We start from the raw sequence: 19105 nt of genomic DNA, 5'->3' as shown, positions 1-19105 counted from the left end.
CCAACTAATATTATAAATGCGAAAGTAGGTTTGTTTGTTTGTTACTACTTCACGCTTTATCTACTCAACCAAACTCCTTGAAATTACCTGTTTATATCCTTGAAATTTAAGCGGAGTCGCGGGCCTAAGTTAGTACTAAATAATAATGAACCCGTTAAAAAATGTTTTGACAGATTTCGATCAAGAAATCATCGTTGTTGTTGTCAAAACAACAACTTTCAAAAGAGAAGCTCGTAACCGAAACGATAAAATTATCTGGAACGATCGAAGTTCAATTGCGATCCATCTGAAGTTATACCACGATTGCCCTCCTGCACCATCCTTACTTTATATCCCGCCATGTCTCGTGTGTATTTTGGGCAATTACAATGAATTATGGCGTCGACAGACGTGTTTAAATCGTCCTGTGCATTTTTGGATGTTATTGAGAGGAGAAAAGTTTCCTTTATGTTTCCCGTTGTCGTTATTACTTACTATTAGTTCACTAACGTGTTTGCCACTGCTTACCACTAGATGGCGATAGGTAGGACGAAAAGTTACGCCAGATGCCTTTGGGCGACTGGAATAAAATATCGGTACGAAAAAAAAATTTTTCCATTAATATTTTTTTTACCATATTCGTTGCAGTCCCAGACGTCCTTATCGTAATTCTTTCTACATTAATTACCTGTGAACAAAAAAATAATAATAAATATAAAAAAGTACCTACTAAAATAGCAATTAGGAACGGTGTTGATTGTTATCAGTTTTTATCAGCTGTCAAGGCTTTTTATCCCTTATCCCGGCTCCACACTGTCGTCGAACAGTTGGCAAACTTTGGCGGATTCGGTATACATTGCTGGTTTTTCTATTGCGGTAAATAAAAGCACTCGTACTGATTACGCAACGTTTCCGCATTCGCGTCGGCATGTGCCGGAGTGCGGAGACATGGAGCTGGCATTAGGATAAAAGCAAACATTGACAGCAGTTGATAATCACACGTCCTGTGTGGAATTTGCGTCTCACACTGATTTATTGTTATAGGTATAGTATCTAAGTCATAAAGGAAGCACTGAACAATTTAGGAAATGTACCTTTTGACACTGGACTTTTTAAGACACAAGACATTGTGAGACTGGACGTTATAGAACAATTAACTCTTTAACACATTAGACATTGTGCTAAAGTACTTAGTTATAAAGGTTTTGTAAAAACTTTGTACTGAAGACCAAATAAAGACTAATTTGCATTCCCCGACGCAATGAGACTGCAAAACGTGTTGTACGCCATTTATTTGTACAGTCAACAGGACATGAACACAAATACATTCATAATTTGCCTCTATTACCGCGGCTTAGGAGCCCTTGCATGTTACATTTATATGTAGTTGAATGTACTTTATATACGTAAATAAAATATTGGATGCCACCGCATAATTTCCTGACTCTTTGTTTATATTGTGCTTATTAGGTTTAGAGCACACGGGCATATAATATTAATATATATATATATATATAATACAGATTGAGTTAGCCCCTATATATTATAATATACTACACTAACATACATATTAGAATACCGACATTACCTAAGTAATATATAAATGTGTGAATATAATAAAATTAGGGAAATCTGAAAATTATTTACTATTACAGAGGGTTACTAATACATACCTACTCAGAATACAGATATCGGAAAGAATTTATTTTTTTAAAGTATGTTTTTCGAACATCCGAACTTCCCGCGATTTTACTATTTTAGAAAATAGAATCAACGGAAAAATGTTTTTTATTTTTTATTTATACAGCTAACACAATTATATTGCACACCTTCGATTGTAGTAAGTAAGTCCACGCTTACGACATCCATTTTGATAAGACTTTGTCTGCATGCGAGTGGTTTTGCCTTATTTGATTTCTTGTAAGTACCTATTCCGTTAATAGATATATACTTTATCCAATGCTTCCTTCAACATCGTATCTCTTTACTTTATTGCACTGGATGGAAAAAATAATTATTATAGTTAAGATTCTGAAGAATGTACTATTCCATTTATTTATCAAATATTAAATTTCTAGCTAGTGAACAATACATTGTTAAACAACAAATAGTAATGAACAAATTTTAAGATCCTCTATGCTATGATAGAGCTATTCATGCTTTTTTCGAAAATTCAAGACCGAATTTCATTAGGAACCAAATTATGCTTCACTTTCAAAACAAAAGTGAAATCATTTCCTTCATATCCCTAGGGAACATAGTCTTTATTCCGATCACGACTTGCAACTATACATTTGCATATAACGTTGGCATGCAAATTACACAAGAATGCATGACTAACCTGCCAGGCCGCTTGTCTTAATAAAAAAGTTAAAAACTTCTTGGAGATGGAGACCTAGCAATTTCGCGTCAATATTCCTTTTACGAAAATAAATTTGCCTGCCAGCCTCGTTTCTCGGAGTTGACTTTTATAATTCAAGATTGTTATCTTTTCATTCGCACTTTCAAAAATAATTGTATATAATAATAGCGACCGGTTACTGAAAATTAAAAAAAAAAAACAACTTTGGAACCTATTTTTAAACAAAATAAAACCTATATAAACCATTATAGTTTATGGGTAGTAGGGGCAAAGCAATTCGTGTTAAATAAATAAAAAAACACGCCCGGAAAATAAAAACGTACCTATAAATGTGCGTTTAATATATTTTATATTGCATACACATGATCATTCTACATTTTATAAGTGCCTTAGCTTATTAAATGCGAAAAATCTCCATTCGCTTTAATTAGGTACTTAACAAGCCTACGGCTATCGCAATAAGGATTTTTAGTTGTGCATTTGCCAATCGAACATTATCATAGACAATATTTATTTATTTTAAATAATTTATTATGCAAAGTGATAGTCAATGACTACTAACAGATTGCCATTTTATTCATTGTTCAATTAATTTTAAGTATTCTTACTTCTAAATTATAGTGTAAAAACTTTTATTATTTATTATATATTTATTTAACTCATGAAATATGTATATACATATTTCATTCGTCATTTGAATTCGCTCAGTCACGAGCGAACGTAAATATTCATGGCCGCATTTCTCCTGATAATGTCAGCTAAACCTTTTGCATACTACTTATTTGACGAGGCGACGACATGAATTTGGTACATAATCTGAGCATAGGTGTCTATGATTACATTCACCTCACCATTTTAGTAAAATACCTGCAAAAAGCTGTAACACTTTTAGGGCCTATTAAAGTATCTGATTGATAGCGCTAAAAAATGTGTTTCACAAGTTTTGGATAATGCTCACTGGCCAATCACACCAGGAAGATTTATCCTTCAGATTACAATTATGATATTTTATCAGAAAATGACGAAACAAATTCCTAAATTATAATATATATACTGGCAACATAGAGGCACATAGAAGCTAGAGCCCGCCACGAGATTTATTCTAAATTCAAAACTTGTATGTTCGATTTCAAAACTAAAATTAAAATTCTTTATTCCAAAAATTTACCAACGGAAATAAGTTCAAACACAAAACCAATGACAGTAAAAACATTGTTTTTTATTTTAGAACTAGGGCTAATCGGATATACTGGACAAATTCAAATTCAAATTCAAATTGTTTATTGCTTCCTTAATGTCAAATACAGGTCTTCATTATAAAATTAGTAGCAATTAAGGACCCTGACGGGCGCTGCAATGGGAGAAGGGCCACATTAGTCGATGTTAGAGAACCTTTGTCAGTGTAAAGTGACATTATTAACATGAATAAATTTTATCTATTAAATTTAATCATTTTTGATAAGTATAAATTACTTCATGTTTCATCTTTAGGCATAATCTATTATCAGTCATACATTTTTGATAAGTCAATAATAATAATAATATTAATAAAATTAATGTCAAAAGTTCATCCTTAAGTAAGTATTTTAATTATTTGAATTAATTTTTATTGTGTAAATTTATCTTCTAAATATTCATTAATTGTGTAATAACATTTATTAATCAAGATTTCCTTAACTTTTTGTAAAAACGTTTTGATATTTTCTATTTCTCTAACGGCGTTTGGGAGTTGATTATAGATTTTTATAGACATTACTAGGGGGCTAGTTGAGTGGAGTCGGAGGCGTGAAATAGGCAGCTGCAACTTATTTTGATGTCTGAGTGTGTATTTGGTTACCATATCTTTCCGCGATTTGAAAAACTCGGGATATTTTCGGGTAAATTTGCATGCTTGTAGGATGTATATACACGGCAGAGTTAGGAGTTTGTGCTTTTTAAAATAAGGTTTGCAGCTGTCCGTTTGTTGTGTATTTGTAATTATGCGCACAAGTTTCTTTTGTAGGGTAAATATTCTATCACAGTCGGTTCCGTTGCCCCACAAAAATGTACCATAACTAAGCCATGAGTAGGCATAGGCGTAGTACGTGATAATTGCCGTTTCAGCGTCAGTGGATTTTTTTACCTCTCTGAGAGCATACGCGAACTTAGATAGTTTAGCACATAGCTTTTGGATATGCGACTTCCAGTTTATATGGCTATCTATGTTTAAACCCAGAAGAGTAAATTCATTTACTACCTCCAAGTTCATCCCATTGAAACTTATTTTAACATTTAATGATTGTTTTTGGTATGGATGGAAGACCATTAATTTTGTTTTCAAATAATTTATTTCTAAGTTGTGCTCATTCAACCAGTTTGACGTTTTTGTAAGAATGTTTATAAGTTGTTCGTGTAGATTTGTATTATCTTGAGCAGATGTTAGGATCGAAACATCATCGGCAAATAGGACACAGTGCTCTTTGATTATTTTTGGAAGATCGTTTATATATACGAGGAACAATAAACACCCGAGAACGCTACCTTGTGGTATTGAGAAATTGACTGGTTTACATTTTGATCGGATAATTTGGACCGTGCTTGTTTGGTGGTTAAAATACTCAATTTCCACGTACTGTTTCCTATCTTTGAGGTAAGAATGAAACCATTTGTGGGCGATTCCTCGTATACCTATGCCATACAGTTTGTCCAGTAGGACATCATACTGAACCTTGTCGTATGCTTTGGTCATATCCAACAATATTCCAATGCCATATCTACCCTCGTCTAGCGTTTTTAATATTTCTTGGATGTATTTAAACACTGCCAAAATGGTCGAGCGGTTTTTTCGGAAGCCATTCTGACACTCATCAAAGAGTTTGTATTTTTCGCAGAAACTATATACGCGATCAGCTACAGCTTTTTCAAAGATCTTAGAAGCCGTCGGTAGAAGTGCGATGGGGCGGTAATTGTTAAGGTCAGTCTTTTTGTTCTTCTTGTGAACGGGTTTGATGACACTGATTTTCAGAAGGTCGGGAAATATTCCTTCGTTTAATGACTGATTGATTAGAATAGTAAATGGTAAAGTTAATACTTCCGCGCATTCCCTAAACAGATTTGGGGGCAGTTCATCTATACCGCGACTTCTTTTATTTTTTAGGTTTTTAATAATTTTATATATTTCTTCGGCATCTACAGGGCGGAGAAATATGCTATTTTCTGTAGGGCAGTATACAGTACGTGACGTTTTAATTCCCGTGCGTTGTTCGCCTATACTTGCAAAGAAATCATTAAACTTATTAGCTATTTCCACTGGGTCAGTAATAGCTGTTTTATTTATGTGTAATTCCATGTTGTGTTTGTCTTTTATAGGTTTTTTATTTGTACTCTCATTGATAACACTCCACATAGTTTTCACTTTATTAATTGAGTTTTTAATTCGTTTTTTATAGTACATCTTTTTTGAGGTGGATACTGTTTTTTTTAATATACATTCATATTTTTTATAATAGTTATTTAATATTTCATCATTTGTTCTTAAATTAAGAAGCTTTAAAAGTCTTTTATTTTTACACGATTTTCTTATTCCTAAAGTTAACCAGTATTTTTTCAATGTTTTATTTATTTTAATTTTTTGCTTTGGTATGCTTTCATTTAGAATATGTATCATTGTATTATGGAATATTTCATAGTTATTATTTATATTTTCATGTTTAAGAAGGAGTTCGCGCCAATTTATTTCATTTAATTTTAGTTTAAATGAGTTAATGTTCTTTTTATTAAATATTCTTTTTTCGGTATACCACAAATATTGTTTAAGTTTGTGTTTGGTTTTCAAGCTGATGGTCGTAGCAGCATGCGCGGAAAATCCGAGTTTCTCTACTTTTGTACCTATTATACCATCAAAGTTAGTAAATATTAAATCTATGCATGTCGCCGATGTCTTAGTAAAATGTGTCGGTTCGTTTATGTGCTGTGTAAATTTATATTCTGCCATCAAGTTGAGAAATTCGTTTGTTTTTGGTTTTTTATTTAGAGTGTTAAGGTTAAAGTCACCGCCTATTATTATGTTATGAGTGGGATACTTGTTGTTTATATAATGTAATATTTTTTGAAGTCGTTGTATAAATATGTCGGCCCCTCTTCCATTCCAGTATAAGGAGATTAATAATAATTTTTCTTTTAATATTTCTGAAGCACATAATTCTAAATTAAATTCGATAGACATCTTGGTTATGTCATTTTTTTCCCTCGACTCTATATGGTCTTGAAGTAGAATACAGACTCCACCACCCTCATAGTTTCTCCGGCAGTATGATGCTGCGATTTTATATCCAGTGAAATTTATTAAGCTAAGCTTCTCCTCAGTGAGCCACGTTTCTGATATGCAGATGGCTTTATATGTGGGATTTTTGTCTATGAAAGCTTCTAATAAATGTTTTTTGTTATTTATGCTTTGGAAATTTTGGAACAGAACGTTAAATTGCTGTTTTTCTACGAAAGGAACTACTTTTGATGGGAATTGTCGGTGCACTCGTGTTAGGTTCTTGATTTCTCTTTTCCTCGTGCAGCTCTATTTTCTGTCCTTCAATATATAACTTATTGTTTCTTATGACAGCATATTTTCCTCTTGTACGTGCCTTAAACATTTCTTCTCGTAGTAATTTCATTTCTTTTAATGCTTTTCCTTCCATAAACTGAGAAATTGAGAGGCCAGTTCCTCGGAAACAATGGCTATTATTTAAGATATATTTAGTCATCTTTTTGCTAATAAGCTCAACCATTAAAGGGCGGTATCTGTTGTTGTTGAATCTACCCATTCTGTGAGTTTCTTCGATATATCCAAGGAGATCTATGTTGAGGATTTCTCGAAAGGCATCAGCTACTCTTCTGTGCAAGTCGTATTCAGATTCTTTGCATTCATGGAGACCGTAGAGTACAATTTTTTTATTATTTGTTTCCTGCGATTCTTTTTCTTTTATTTCTGGAGCTCTAACCTTATTTTCAATTTCCTTTATTTCTTTTATTAATTTTTCATTTTCTTTTCTAAGTTTCTCTATGTAGATTTGGATTTCCTCTATTTCTTTTTTTCTCTCATCATTTTGTTTGCAAAGTAATCTTGTATCTTCTTTCATTTCTTCTTTCAGTTTCAGGATGGCTTGGTTTACTTCTGTTATAATAGTGCTGTGTAAGTCTTTTATTATTGCTTTATTATTCTCTTTTAACTGTGAAGATATGAGGTAACTTATATTTTCCAGTGTCAATTCGGTTTTGTTGCTGTTGTTATCGTTGTTTAGGGTGTCCCCCAGGATACTCATGTCCTCAGAGGTAATGGAGTTATTTATTGTTAACGCTTTTTTATTCCGTGGACACGAGCTGATTGGATTTTTAAAAGCTTTTATTTAACTTGCAATGTATTGTATATATGTATATATAACATAGGTTTGCGTCAGTACCTATAAGTATTTTACTCAAGTAGGTACTAGTTTATTTTACACAAGTAAACCTCGCGACAAGCTTTTATGGTCATATAAATTGTGTATAATGAGGTTATAAGTTGATAGTTAAAATTTTAAAGGATTTTTTTTTTCTTTTAGGAGCATTTAAATAAAAGGTTTTCTTAAAAAAGTTTTTTTTTTTCTTTTAATTTATTTTATTTTATCTAGGTTAATTTTTATATTTTGTAAGTAGCGTGTGCGAAAGTGCCAATTTGAATCGAGGTCGTGTGACAGTCGCTTTAAATGATAATATTAATCTCGTCTAGTTAAAAACTGGACTTATCCTCACTGTTAAGAGGCAGCTGTATTGTGTAAAGAAAGGTCGGCGAGACATTTATTTATATCCAATCGTTCAATTTATTTATTTAACATTTTAAGTAAACAGAAAAAGACAGACAGTAAGTACTAAGGTACTGCTTATTTCAAATGATATCTCTTCCGACTAATGTTTTAATTAATCATATTTCTCGAAACTAATATGCTAAAATATAAGTTACTTATTTTTTATTAAAGCAAATGGTACAGGTACAATCATTGTTTGAATGGTGTAATCTTATTATACTAACTTTCTGTTTCAGATAACCTCATTCTTTACAGCTTTGGCAAATAAATGTTATCTTATCAAAGGATTTTGATGCATTTCATGTTTTTATTCTAAATGTTTTCTTCACTCTTTTGTCTGCATGTTACTAAAAACCTACCTATGTTTACGTTGAAAATACCGCTTTACGATTAAATAAATCTGTCGTCTCACCCCTTCCGCTGAAATTCAATTTGAATTATTATCGCTGACAAAAACATTTGAATTTCGAAGCTCCCCCTTAACGCGCAGGCTTGCCAACATTGGAGTGACATTTAATTTCGCGCTATTAGCAACGCGCACTTGCCAATTTGACTGATCTGCATTTGTAATCAAGTTCTGTCAAAAATTCCTTCTATTTTTATAAAGTTTAATTTATTTTATTTTATTATATAGTATGGAAGTTTAATGTTTTCTACTTATAATATTATTTATTTGAATATAGTAAAATCTTGCAACACACACTTTACGATGATTACCTATGTAATAATAGTTTAATTGCTATAACAATAATACTTTTTTGTGTTCCATATAGTTTACTGTACGAATAAAAGAAACTGATAAACCAAATATATGTCTTATACGTTTTTTTAATACTTAATTAACTTTAACCTTATTAACCAGTTACATCACTTGTCATTGAACTTGAGTGAAAGTAGCGAGTTAAAACGAGTCGTGTTGTCGTGTATGAAAGCTCACGAATATGGATTGGCGTTGGCTGTATGTAACGATATATCATAGCCTCGAGATAGGAGCGAGAAAAAGTGTCAATTTAAATATTGTTCCATAGTGCGATGGCGCGCGGTGAAATGGTGGCCATAATTTTTTCAAAGTAATGTTATCGAGATTCAGGTCAATTAGGTAGTAGAAACGTTGCTGCTGCCAATTCGCAACGCATGCATTTTCTTAAGAACGAAACGAAAACACGCATCGTGTGTTTTCACCTTTTAAATGTACATAAAGTCTCAGTTACTAATCAATCAATGTTATTGAGTAAAATCTGTTGTAATGATTTTAAACTATTCCCATAATTAGGTTATGTACTTCAACATATTTTTTCTATTTATAATGAAATAAGTTTTTTACAAAAAGCGAAGTATTGTTGTCAGAGAGATGTTTTTATACCCAGTGTGTGACAAAAAATCATGTCCGTGCAGTAAACCGTTGAGAAGTTTCCACGTCTGGAACCGTTCCGGGGTGCACCATTAGGTCATGCTTATCATAATATTGCATTGTCATTCAAACTACAGTTTTATTATTTGGCAAACGGTTGAAGGGTTTGTTTCAAAATTGATTATATCCGAATAAACATAGGGATATAGTAACGTAGTTACATTGCAGGTTAAATTAAAGTTTGTAATACATGTTTACTCTTTATAGAAGTCTTGATATCAATTGCAAATTGTGAAAAGAATTTCAAATCATTGCTTATTTTTCTTAGGTTTCGTGTGATTAATATTCATCGGGCGTTTCTTGTTCATATTGATCTATACAGCAGAAATATTAAGTTAACCTTTTCCATTAAAAAATACAACCTTAGGTTAAAACCATAGTATAAAAAATGTTTTTTTTTAATGAACAATAAGCAGAAGTTCATCTTAAACGGATTTAAAAGGAACGTTGAAGTGACACTATCGAATTACGAAACGAAAGTATTTTTCGTATAAGGCTCATTGCGTCACATAGAAAGTTTACAATAATGGATATGATTGAATATGGTCTAATGCTTCTTATTGAAGATCATTTTGACAGCACAACGACGGTTAAGGTTGTTATTTCGAAAAGAATAAATATGTAAGTTTTAAAAATGTAAGTTTTAATTAACATTGGATCACATCACAAAATCTACCTATTTAAATCGATCCCTCAGTTTTGAAGCTATGATGCAATATTATTCAAAATTCTTTGTATGTACTTACGTTGTTCAATTTTGGTTTGTCACGTTAAATCAGATTTTAACCCCTACAGTTTCCAAATGGTTTTATGTGCGTTATTTACAAATAATTAATTTGACTATTTGCACACCAAATTGTATGGTACCAGCAACCAATTTGAATGGTACCAGCTGAAAATCAACGTCACCTTTTTGACTGACATTTTTACTCATAAGTCTTATGATGTTTGGATCTTATGTTTGTCAAATAAACGGTTCATTACTTACTTTCAAATCAAAAATGAATTAAGCACTTTGATTGACTGACGTCATAAAATCACAACCGAATCTTCAAAGGTTTTTCAGAACCCGGGTTCGGAGCGTCACAGCTCAGATCAGATGAGCAAGGTAACTGTTGCACTGCTTAATTAGATTAAGTTGGTCTTGTAGCCGACTGTACGTGGGCGGACGGGCTTCGCCAACGCAACGTCCCGTTTCTTTATGAAACTAACGACGTACCTTCGCTTCGCACCAGTATAACATTACTAAGTCCCTAAGTCCATTTCAATTATTGTTACTATTATATTTTAATATGTTACCAGAAGGTAACATAGTAAATCATGATTAGTACGAAACTTTGTCGCGTATGTGGTATTGTCGAATTTGGTAAAAAACAAAATCCATATTGGTAAGTAGACAATATCACCAATCACCGTAAAACTAGTAAACACCTAGTGGTGTTCACCAGTTTTACGGTACGGGATAGTTGTTATGAACTAGTGTTCATAACTATGAAAAAGCGAGATTGAAAAATAATATGTTAACCCGTTAAATTGTCAATGCTATTTTTATAGTTCACGATTTCTTGACAGTTTTACAATCTCACGAGATAGATTATGAACTAACGGTGTTCACAATTTTACAGTAAATTAGACACTGCCTGTGGACACTGCAATACAGAATTGCTAAATAAATAAAGCAGTACCAAAAACAAAACACTAAAAAATTAATGGAAAATTATTTTTCTTAGGTTGGTAGAACACCGCTTCCCATGGGAAATTAATAAGGAAAGACTCCAACGAACGGGTAACATTTCATCCAGATATCGTTATTTTATTAATGTTGTATGAAAATATCATTTAATTTAAATTCAATTTTTGAATAATAGTACGATGAATGTGTACTTCCGCCCACAGATGATGGTGCAGAGACAGCAGAGACAACAATAGAATTGCTGCAAAAACAGCCAGTATCAACACACACGCCTACGCTTCTTTTTGTCTATGGTTGCGTAATGCCTTGATTTAATAACGTTGATTTAGAACAAACTATAATACACGTCACTAAATAAGTATTTAATAAGTGGCTATTTCCTATACTTGTATCTTGCAATATTCCATTTTAATATCACTAGTATTGTCCGGTACTTAGTAAAGATTCCAGCAATGGATATTACAATATATATCTACCAGCCCCCAGACTTCGCTCGGGTAAAATATAATAAATTATACACCTAAATCTTCCTCAAGAATCACCCTATCTATTGGTGAAAACCGCATGAAAATCCGTGCAGTAGTTTTTGAGTTTATCGCGAACAGACGGACAGACGCGGTAGAGGACTTTGTTTTATAATATGTATATGTAAGGATAATAAAACTGTAAGTTTATGGGACTAATAGAAGCCAAAACATTTTTTTTAAATTTTTGTCTGTCTCTATGTCTATCGATATGTCAAAGTCAAAAACATTGCAAAATTTTGTTCGTTTGTTACGTGTGTGACGCATGGAATTTTCACAGTTGTATACCGGATAGTCTCAGCTTAAAATCTGGTGTAAGTTTCATCGCGATACGTTGCTTACTTGCTCAGAACCTTGACAATAATAAGTTACAAGCGGACGCACTAAATAAACTAAAATAATAAAAAAAATACTTATTTTGTTTCTTAGGTACTATGATTCAGTGTTAATCAAACTCCATAAAAGCATTGTTCGTGATCCAACTGAAGCACGTGTAGCCTAGATAAACATGTAGAAAATATAATGTTATATTATGACATCATTTATACAAGGTGGGATTAGTTTTGCATTTTTACAGTCTTTGCCACTTGACGAAGTTAAGAAAGAAATCTTATTAGTCTATGTCTGATTTATAGAGGTTCCAAATTCAAATCTAGGTACTTTAATATTTAATACTGTATGGAGGGAGATGTCATTGTAATTTCAGCAGAAATCACAATTAACAGTAAGAATAGGTACTTATAATACATACGTATTAATACATTTTATTATAGTAGACAATTCAGAGCACACCTGGCCCTGGCAGAAGGCAAACCCAAGAAATTCTGGCTTGATGTCGTCAAGGATGATATGCGTGCCAATGGTCTGACAACTAGGGATGCCGATGACCGTGCGAAGTGAAGACGAAAATTTTGGAAAACGGACCCTCAACGACTGAGGACGCTACCTGGAATACGCTCATGCTGGAGAAAGAGCGCACAACACAATAGATTAGATTCATTTACTTACTCCTGATTTTTTTTAATGTCTATTGCTTTAGATTTGACAAGCTTCGACAACAAGAAATCATAGCCGCGCACCGCACACGACCAAATTCACACGCTAGTCACCAGTGCTCCTACAATATTCATCAGCGTTCAGACAGTCCACGACATAAGATCACGACGTCGTTTCCTCACATGATATACTGCAAAGCATGGTTAATGGGCACAGGATATTTTATTTTAATTTTATAGATTTGTGTGGAAAAAGTATTGGATGGTTTAATTTATTTATTGAACAAGCGGCCCGTCCCGGATTCGCTCGGGTAAAACATAATTAATAAATAATAAATAAATAATAATAAATAAATATATTAGGACAAATCACACAGATTGAGCTAGCCCCAAAGTAAGTTCGAGACTTGTGTTACGGGATACTAATTCAACGATACTATATTTTATAACAAATACATATATAGATAAACATCCAAGACCCGGGCCAATCAGAAAAAGATCATTTTCCATCATGACCGACCGGGGATCGAACCCGGGACCTCTCGGTTCAGTGGCAAGAACCTTACCACTGCGCCACAGAGGTGTCAAATTAATAATACACCTTCCTTAGGAATCACACTATGTACCTAGATGAAGACGGCACAAAAATCCGCCCGGTAGTTTTTGAGTTTATCGCGAACAGACAGACGAGAACGGCAGAGGATTTTGTTTTATTATAAAAGTGTTTATTATGTGATAGTGAAGATATTTTGTGATAGTGAAGAATTTCCTGTAATTTTTGAAATTCTTTACTTTAAACGTTTAATGTAATGTTTTATTATTTTTGAAGTCAAATATCCCTTCTAGAATAACATAGCTCAGTCAACTGCCAAACGCTCAGCAGCCGGCCGACTTCGAGCGCACCCGATCCTCCCTCGTCCTCCGTTGTTTTACGTCCGTCGACGAAATACGCAGAAATTGTATGGAGTTTCCATGGAAACCATGGTACGTTGACGCACGTCAATGTAGCACAACAGAGCTGCACGACGAAACGTAATGTAACGAGGCCGGGTTCTTCCAATGCGCAGGTGAAGAAGCGATGCACGCACAATACTTTACATTAGATTGAAACAATTCATTTTAGGTTACTAAATCCTTCTTTTTTTCAACTTTTCTATAGAGTTATAGTAATACAAATGTCCTTTATTCACCAAAGAATAATACAAAAATTCGGTAATTCAAAATAATACTTCACAATGCATCCAAAATGCTATGTCATTGAATATAATGCTGAATGCTGTGAAAGAATCTTGTGGATAAGTGCAGAATCCAACAATATTATATCAACATTGTATGAATGTTTATTCTTCAATGTCCGACAGTGTACAGTCTGATTATTTAATCCGTGCCCCGAATAAAAACAGTGCTACTTATTATCGAAACAGTATAAATAAACTGTTAATAAATTATTGTACGGCGAACAGAATTACAATTTTGCAATTGCCTCCTTGTGTATTCTATTGAAACACTCATGTTATACATATATTTTCATTAATTTTGATAAGCTGTGGTGTTGATCTTATGTGCTTATGTAATAAAATAATATAAAAATACTATGATACAATTACAATAATTTTATTGGATTTTACTTATTTCATTTTCGGTTTAACCTTTTTAATAAACTTCCATAGACAGGCTTAGCAGGTACACAAAAACCCTGAGTATTTAACTATATAATGTAATACATAAAACAAATCTTTCTCAAGTTTTCGAACAACTAAATAGCATGGCAGACAATAATAACATAATTGCTGGAGTCGTGGTCCAGTCGATAATTCCCTCATTTCGAGCTATCGATTGCGACATTCGGGCGCGCCCCTCATTATAGTTCAAGTTCAGTGACATGCCGCTCCCTTCTCTTTGGATTTGTGTTCTGCTATTGCTTACAGGGTGGCTTTTTAAACACCAAATAAGTTTTTAGCTATGTACATATCAACTTCCATAAAAATAATAGTGAAAAAGAACCATCATATTTTACTTCAACTTTCCATACTAAATTCAGTCAGCTGATTTGTATGGGAGTACACAATAATTTAGTCACTTCTTGCTATAGATTTCCTTAATCATCAGAAACCTGCTACAAAAAATTGCCTGGTGTTTAAAAATCCTACATGTACCTATAGGTATATTTTTAGGAATGTTTAAAGTTTAAAATATGACTTCTATGCTAAACACTTTTTCTCATTGTCATAGAGTGTGTTTGGAAATGGTAGCATGTCAGACTTTCATTCTTTCAGATCTCAACTTGAAACTTAAAAATCCACCATCTTTTTATTTTTCTCATAGAATGTGTTTGCTAATATTGATATTAGATTTTAGTCAAGTCGCTTCAAGTAATGAAGTTGAAATCTCAGATTGAAGCTTGAAAATTTGCCATCTTTACACCACTTTTTCTTATTGTCTGGCAACTAGCTAACACTGTTGTTGGGAAATAGTCAAGTGGAGATATCAGCTCGAGCTTAACGAATCTAGCATCTTTGTAAGCCACTAAAACAACCATACGCGAAGACCTATCACCGGTGCTAAAAGTAGCAGTACTGCTTTGGCCATAACAGTGCTATTTATTCGCGGGGTCATTACCCCCGTTTCCGACTCTGTTGGATCTCTATTTGTGGTGTTATGTAAACATAGCGCGTTCATCACGATTTATTACTGTTTGAGATCTGTCTTTGCTGACCATTGCAATCGGAAATCCGTTGACATGACCAATTTGGAATGAAATAAGTCTATCGCTAAGGTCTAGGCGATTAAATGTTTATGAAATTGTAATTTAGAACAACACATACCATCACCACAACACGTGAGAGTTCGAGCTTGATTGATAGGTTTTATTTAAGTGTTTGAATACTTAATTCGTGGAATTACAAGGAGTATTTAGGTACCTAACATACGCAGTTGCGCCAAAATATTTCTCCGACATTTATAAATCGGTCTCAGTAAAACCACAGAATAGTAAAACGAAACGTATTCTGCAAATACTCGCAAGTCCAAGTTCCACCCCAAACAATACGAAATAAAAATTAACTTATGTTTCCCACGAGGCCTTTAATCTATACGAGTGTAAAAGATAAAGAACCCTATTTCGTTGTGCAAAAGTTCAAAATAACTGTAGACTTTTAATATACGTTATCGAAATAACACATTTACAACGAAACTGTACTCAGAAATCATTAATAACCAGCAAACCAAGAACTCCGTATACTTTGCTAACGAAAACAATTGCAGGTCTTGTTAAGTTGGTAACAAATATGTTGTTTTTAAGAGCAATACATTATACGTTTGCCTTTTCATTTTTCTCTAGTAAAAGATTATGAACTCTATGGTCCAGAGTTAGAGGCAAATGAGATTTAAAAATATTTTCTGTAATAGTCTATGGCAAATTGTGTTCCGTTACCCCCAGAGTAATGTTCTATTGTGTTGTGTGCGGTCACAGGGGTGCTTTGCAATAAATCAATGAAATAGCGCTAAACTAATCCATTTCATGTCCATTCCGTTTTACCCACCATGTTTTCGTTCATTTTGACGGTTGTTAACATAATTAAACCATTGAATTAAAGTTACACTTTTTTTCGAATATGAATAAAACATATGTAACTATGTACGTAATTCTATAAGATCCTATAGGATCTTATACAATTATATATAATTATACACAATTATATATAATTGTCTTTTAAATGATAACAAATTATAATAAATATTTTAAGAAAAATCAATATTGTGCATGTATGTGCAAACCTATAACGTGGAAAGTTTATTGAAAACTACATCTGGTACAATAAATAAATGTTGCTAAATCAGCAAAATGCAATTACCGTTATGTAGTAAAATTGACTTCACTATCTTCTTATTAATTAAAATTCAAATGTTTTAACACCTCCGCCGCTTTAAGACAAGACAACAGTAAAACTACATTTTGTTACAAGTCGTAAAAGACCGTGGTATCGACCGAGACCGGTCTGACCTATCCCAAACGGTAGACTCAATTCCCGGCCGAGCGGCGTCGCAGCGGCAGGGTTGACAGACGAGGTTCGAAATTCTTTTTTTTCGTTCGAAAATTAAAAGTGTCTCGTTATCTTTTTTTTAGATAAATTAATTTTATAGCCAGAACTAATAAAATGTTTCATTTAACAGAAATTCTAACGAGATAAAACATTATTCGTTTCATTTTTTGTCGTTTCATTTAGATGAGATTGATATTCAGCCAACACTTACTCTACATCATACAAACTCTTGAGACTAGCGTGATACATACATGTAGTAGTTATTATAAAAATAATCTTGAAAGAAATGTACCTATATTTCCCTCAAGCAGTCAATTAATTTGTCAAAGTCTTAGAAATTCTAATCGTTTTACCACCTATTCAAACATTGATTTCTTTTTACAAGCTTCGTCATCCGTCACACGTGATTACCACAACATAGCAATTTGCCAGCTCCTCCTGCTATTTCATAACGTTATAATTATAATCACGCTTCTTGTCGTTAACAATGATTTAATAACAACTTACGTAACGACACGCACGTTTTCTTAAAAGGTAATTGACATAATAATGTTCCTTGATTTACGTGGCCTAAGTTGATTTTGATTCCCGACGGTAACCCGAGCTATATGAAGTTCATAACTGGCTACTTTCCAACTAGTCAAATCAGATAGTATATTCTAATGTCAAAAAGAAAATTTTATGGAGCTTGTGTAACAGTAATTTGTGCAGTCGAAAAGCATTTCTTATATACTTATTTAATGAGATCGTAGAAATTGTAAATCTCGTAATTGATAAGATAAAACTGATCAATTAAAGTGACATTTGATTATCGTGTCATACATTTTATTTTTTACCCAGTCGAATAGCAAATTGACCCACCACATTAACTTCCTAACACAGGATGTGTTAGGAAGTTGTGGTAGGTATGGACATATAAAAAATACTTATTTTATATGTCCATGATGATGGGTTGGTTACTGGCTCCAACTCTACCTTTCATATCGGAGTGCGTGATGCGTAGGTTAGGTTAGGCGATAACTATATGCATATACGGACTAGGGAATACGAAATCCACGAATTAACATTTTATGACGACCTCGGTGGCGCAGTGGTAAAGTTCTTGCCACTGAACCATGAGGTCCCGGTTTCGATCCCCGATCGGGTCATAATGGAATGTGATCTTTTTCTGGTTGGCCCGGGTCTTGAATGTTCATCTATATATGTATTTGTTATAAAATATAGTATCGTTGAGTTGATGTCCCATAACACAAGTCTCGAACTTGCTTTGGGGCTAGCTCAAGCTGTGTGATTTGTCCTAATATATTTATATTTATTATATTTATGTCAATTGTGTCTGTTGAGTTGACATAACATCCATTGAGCACATAAATAGTCTAGTTTTATACAATATTTTCTATTAACACAGCATAAAGTGTACTAACCATGGAATTAGTAGGTACTAAGTACAACAGTACCTACATGGTACTAAAATAATGAGCCACTTGAATAAATAATTTTTCATCCATACTACTTCAATAAAGATCTATAAACCTTAGGTAATCAATTGAAGAATTGTTCATTCTAAAATTAACTACTAAAATAAAACAATAAATAGTGACATTTCAGCATTTTCAATACCGTCGTGCATAACAAAAGGAATAAACGTTTAGGAAGAAGTTGGTGCCGCCGCATTAATTTATATTCGCAAGAGACGACAGGACAAAGAAATAAAAAACTGGGAACAAGGACTTTTCGTGGAATACTCAAGTCTCCGAGCTCAGTCTGGTCATTAAATTCCTTGTCAAAATTAATACCGCTTCATAATGAAACGATCCTGAAACCTAACGTCATATAAATACGGCTGAACACGTGATGGTGATTAATGATTTTTTTTTTAATTTTGACAGCTGATGACATGCAACATGCAATACCATATCGGCCAGAAAAAGAATAAAGTATTGCATGCCAGTTGTCATGCCAATAATAATGTCATCAAACAGCAATAAATCGAGTTAAAATATTTTAATTTTAATTTTAGAACACTAAATAGTTTACGAAGACAGTTCCCACCAAAATAGTATTTTTTTATTTTATTTACTTGTAAATACCTGACGCCAACAAAACTGTAAGGGTTGTGTTGTGACAACCCTGCGTCCTATCTTTCCACACCCTTGATAATAAAACGCACCCCTGTTTCCGTGCCAAAGATATGTTTGTTGCTCTGGGTCTTATCATACAACCGTGCTGACGTCTGGTTCGATAGAAAAGTCTGTGAAATATTTTTGACGATTCATTAAGTA

General features: G+C 33.2%; 2 protein-coding genes across 2 annotated transcripts in view; both read right to left on the bottom strand.

The window, feature by feature from the left end:
• GEFmeso (Guanine nucleotide exchange factor in mesoderm) overlaps positions 1–19105 on the bottom strand; it is a 67868-nt gene that overhangs the window by 41733 nt on the left and 7030 nt on the right. The gene's annotated exons all lie outside the window — the stretch shown is intronic.
• On the bottom strand, positions 6796–7679 carry LOC135309974 (uncharacterized). Its single transcript, XM_064436825.1, has one exon. It carries the CDS (start codon positions 7633–7635, stop codon positions 6796–6798), a length of 840 nt encoding a protein of 279 aa, XP_064292895.1. The 5' UTR covers positions 7636–7679.

Source organism: Plodia interpunctella, chromosome 26 (genome assembly GCF_027563975.2).
Source record: "Plodia interpunctella isolate USDA-ARS_2022_Savannah chromosome 26, ilPloInte3.2, whole genome shotgun sequence".
NCBI lineage: Eukaryota > Metazoa > Arthropoda > Insecta > Lepidoptera > Pyralidae > Plodia > Plodia interpunctella.
Note: the sequence above shows the minus strand (reverse complement) of the source record. Positions and strands in the feature narration are given on the sequence as shown.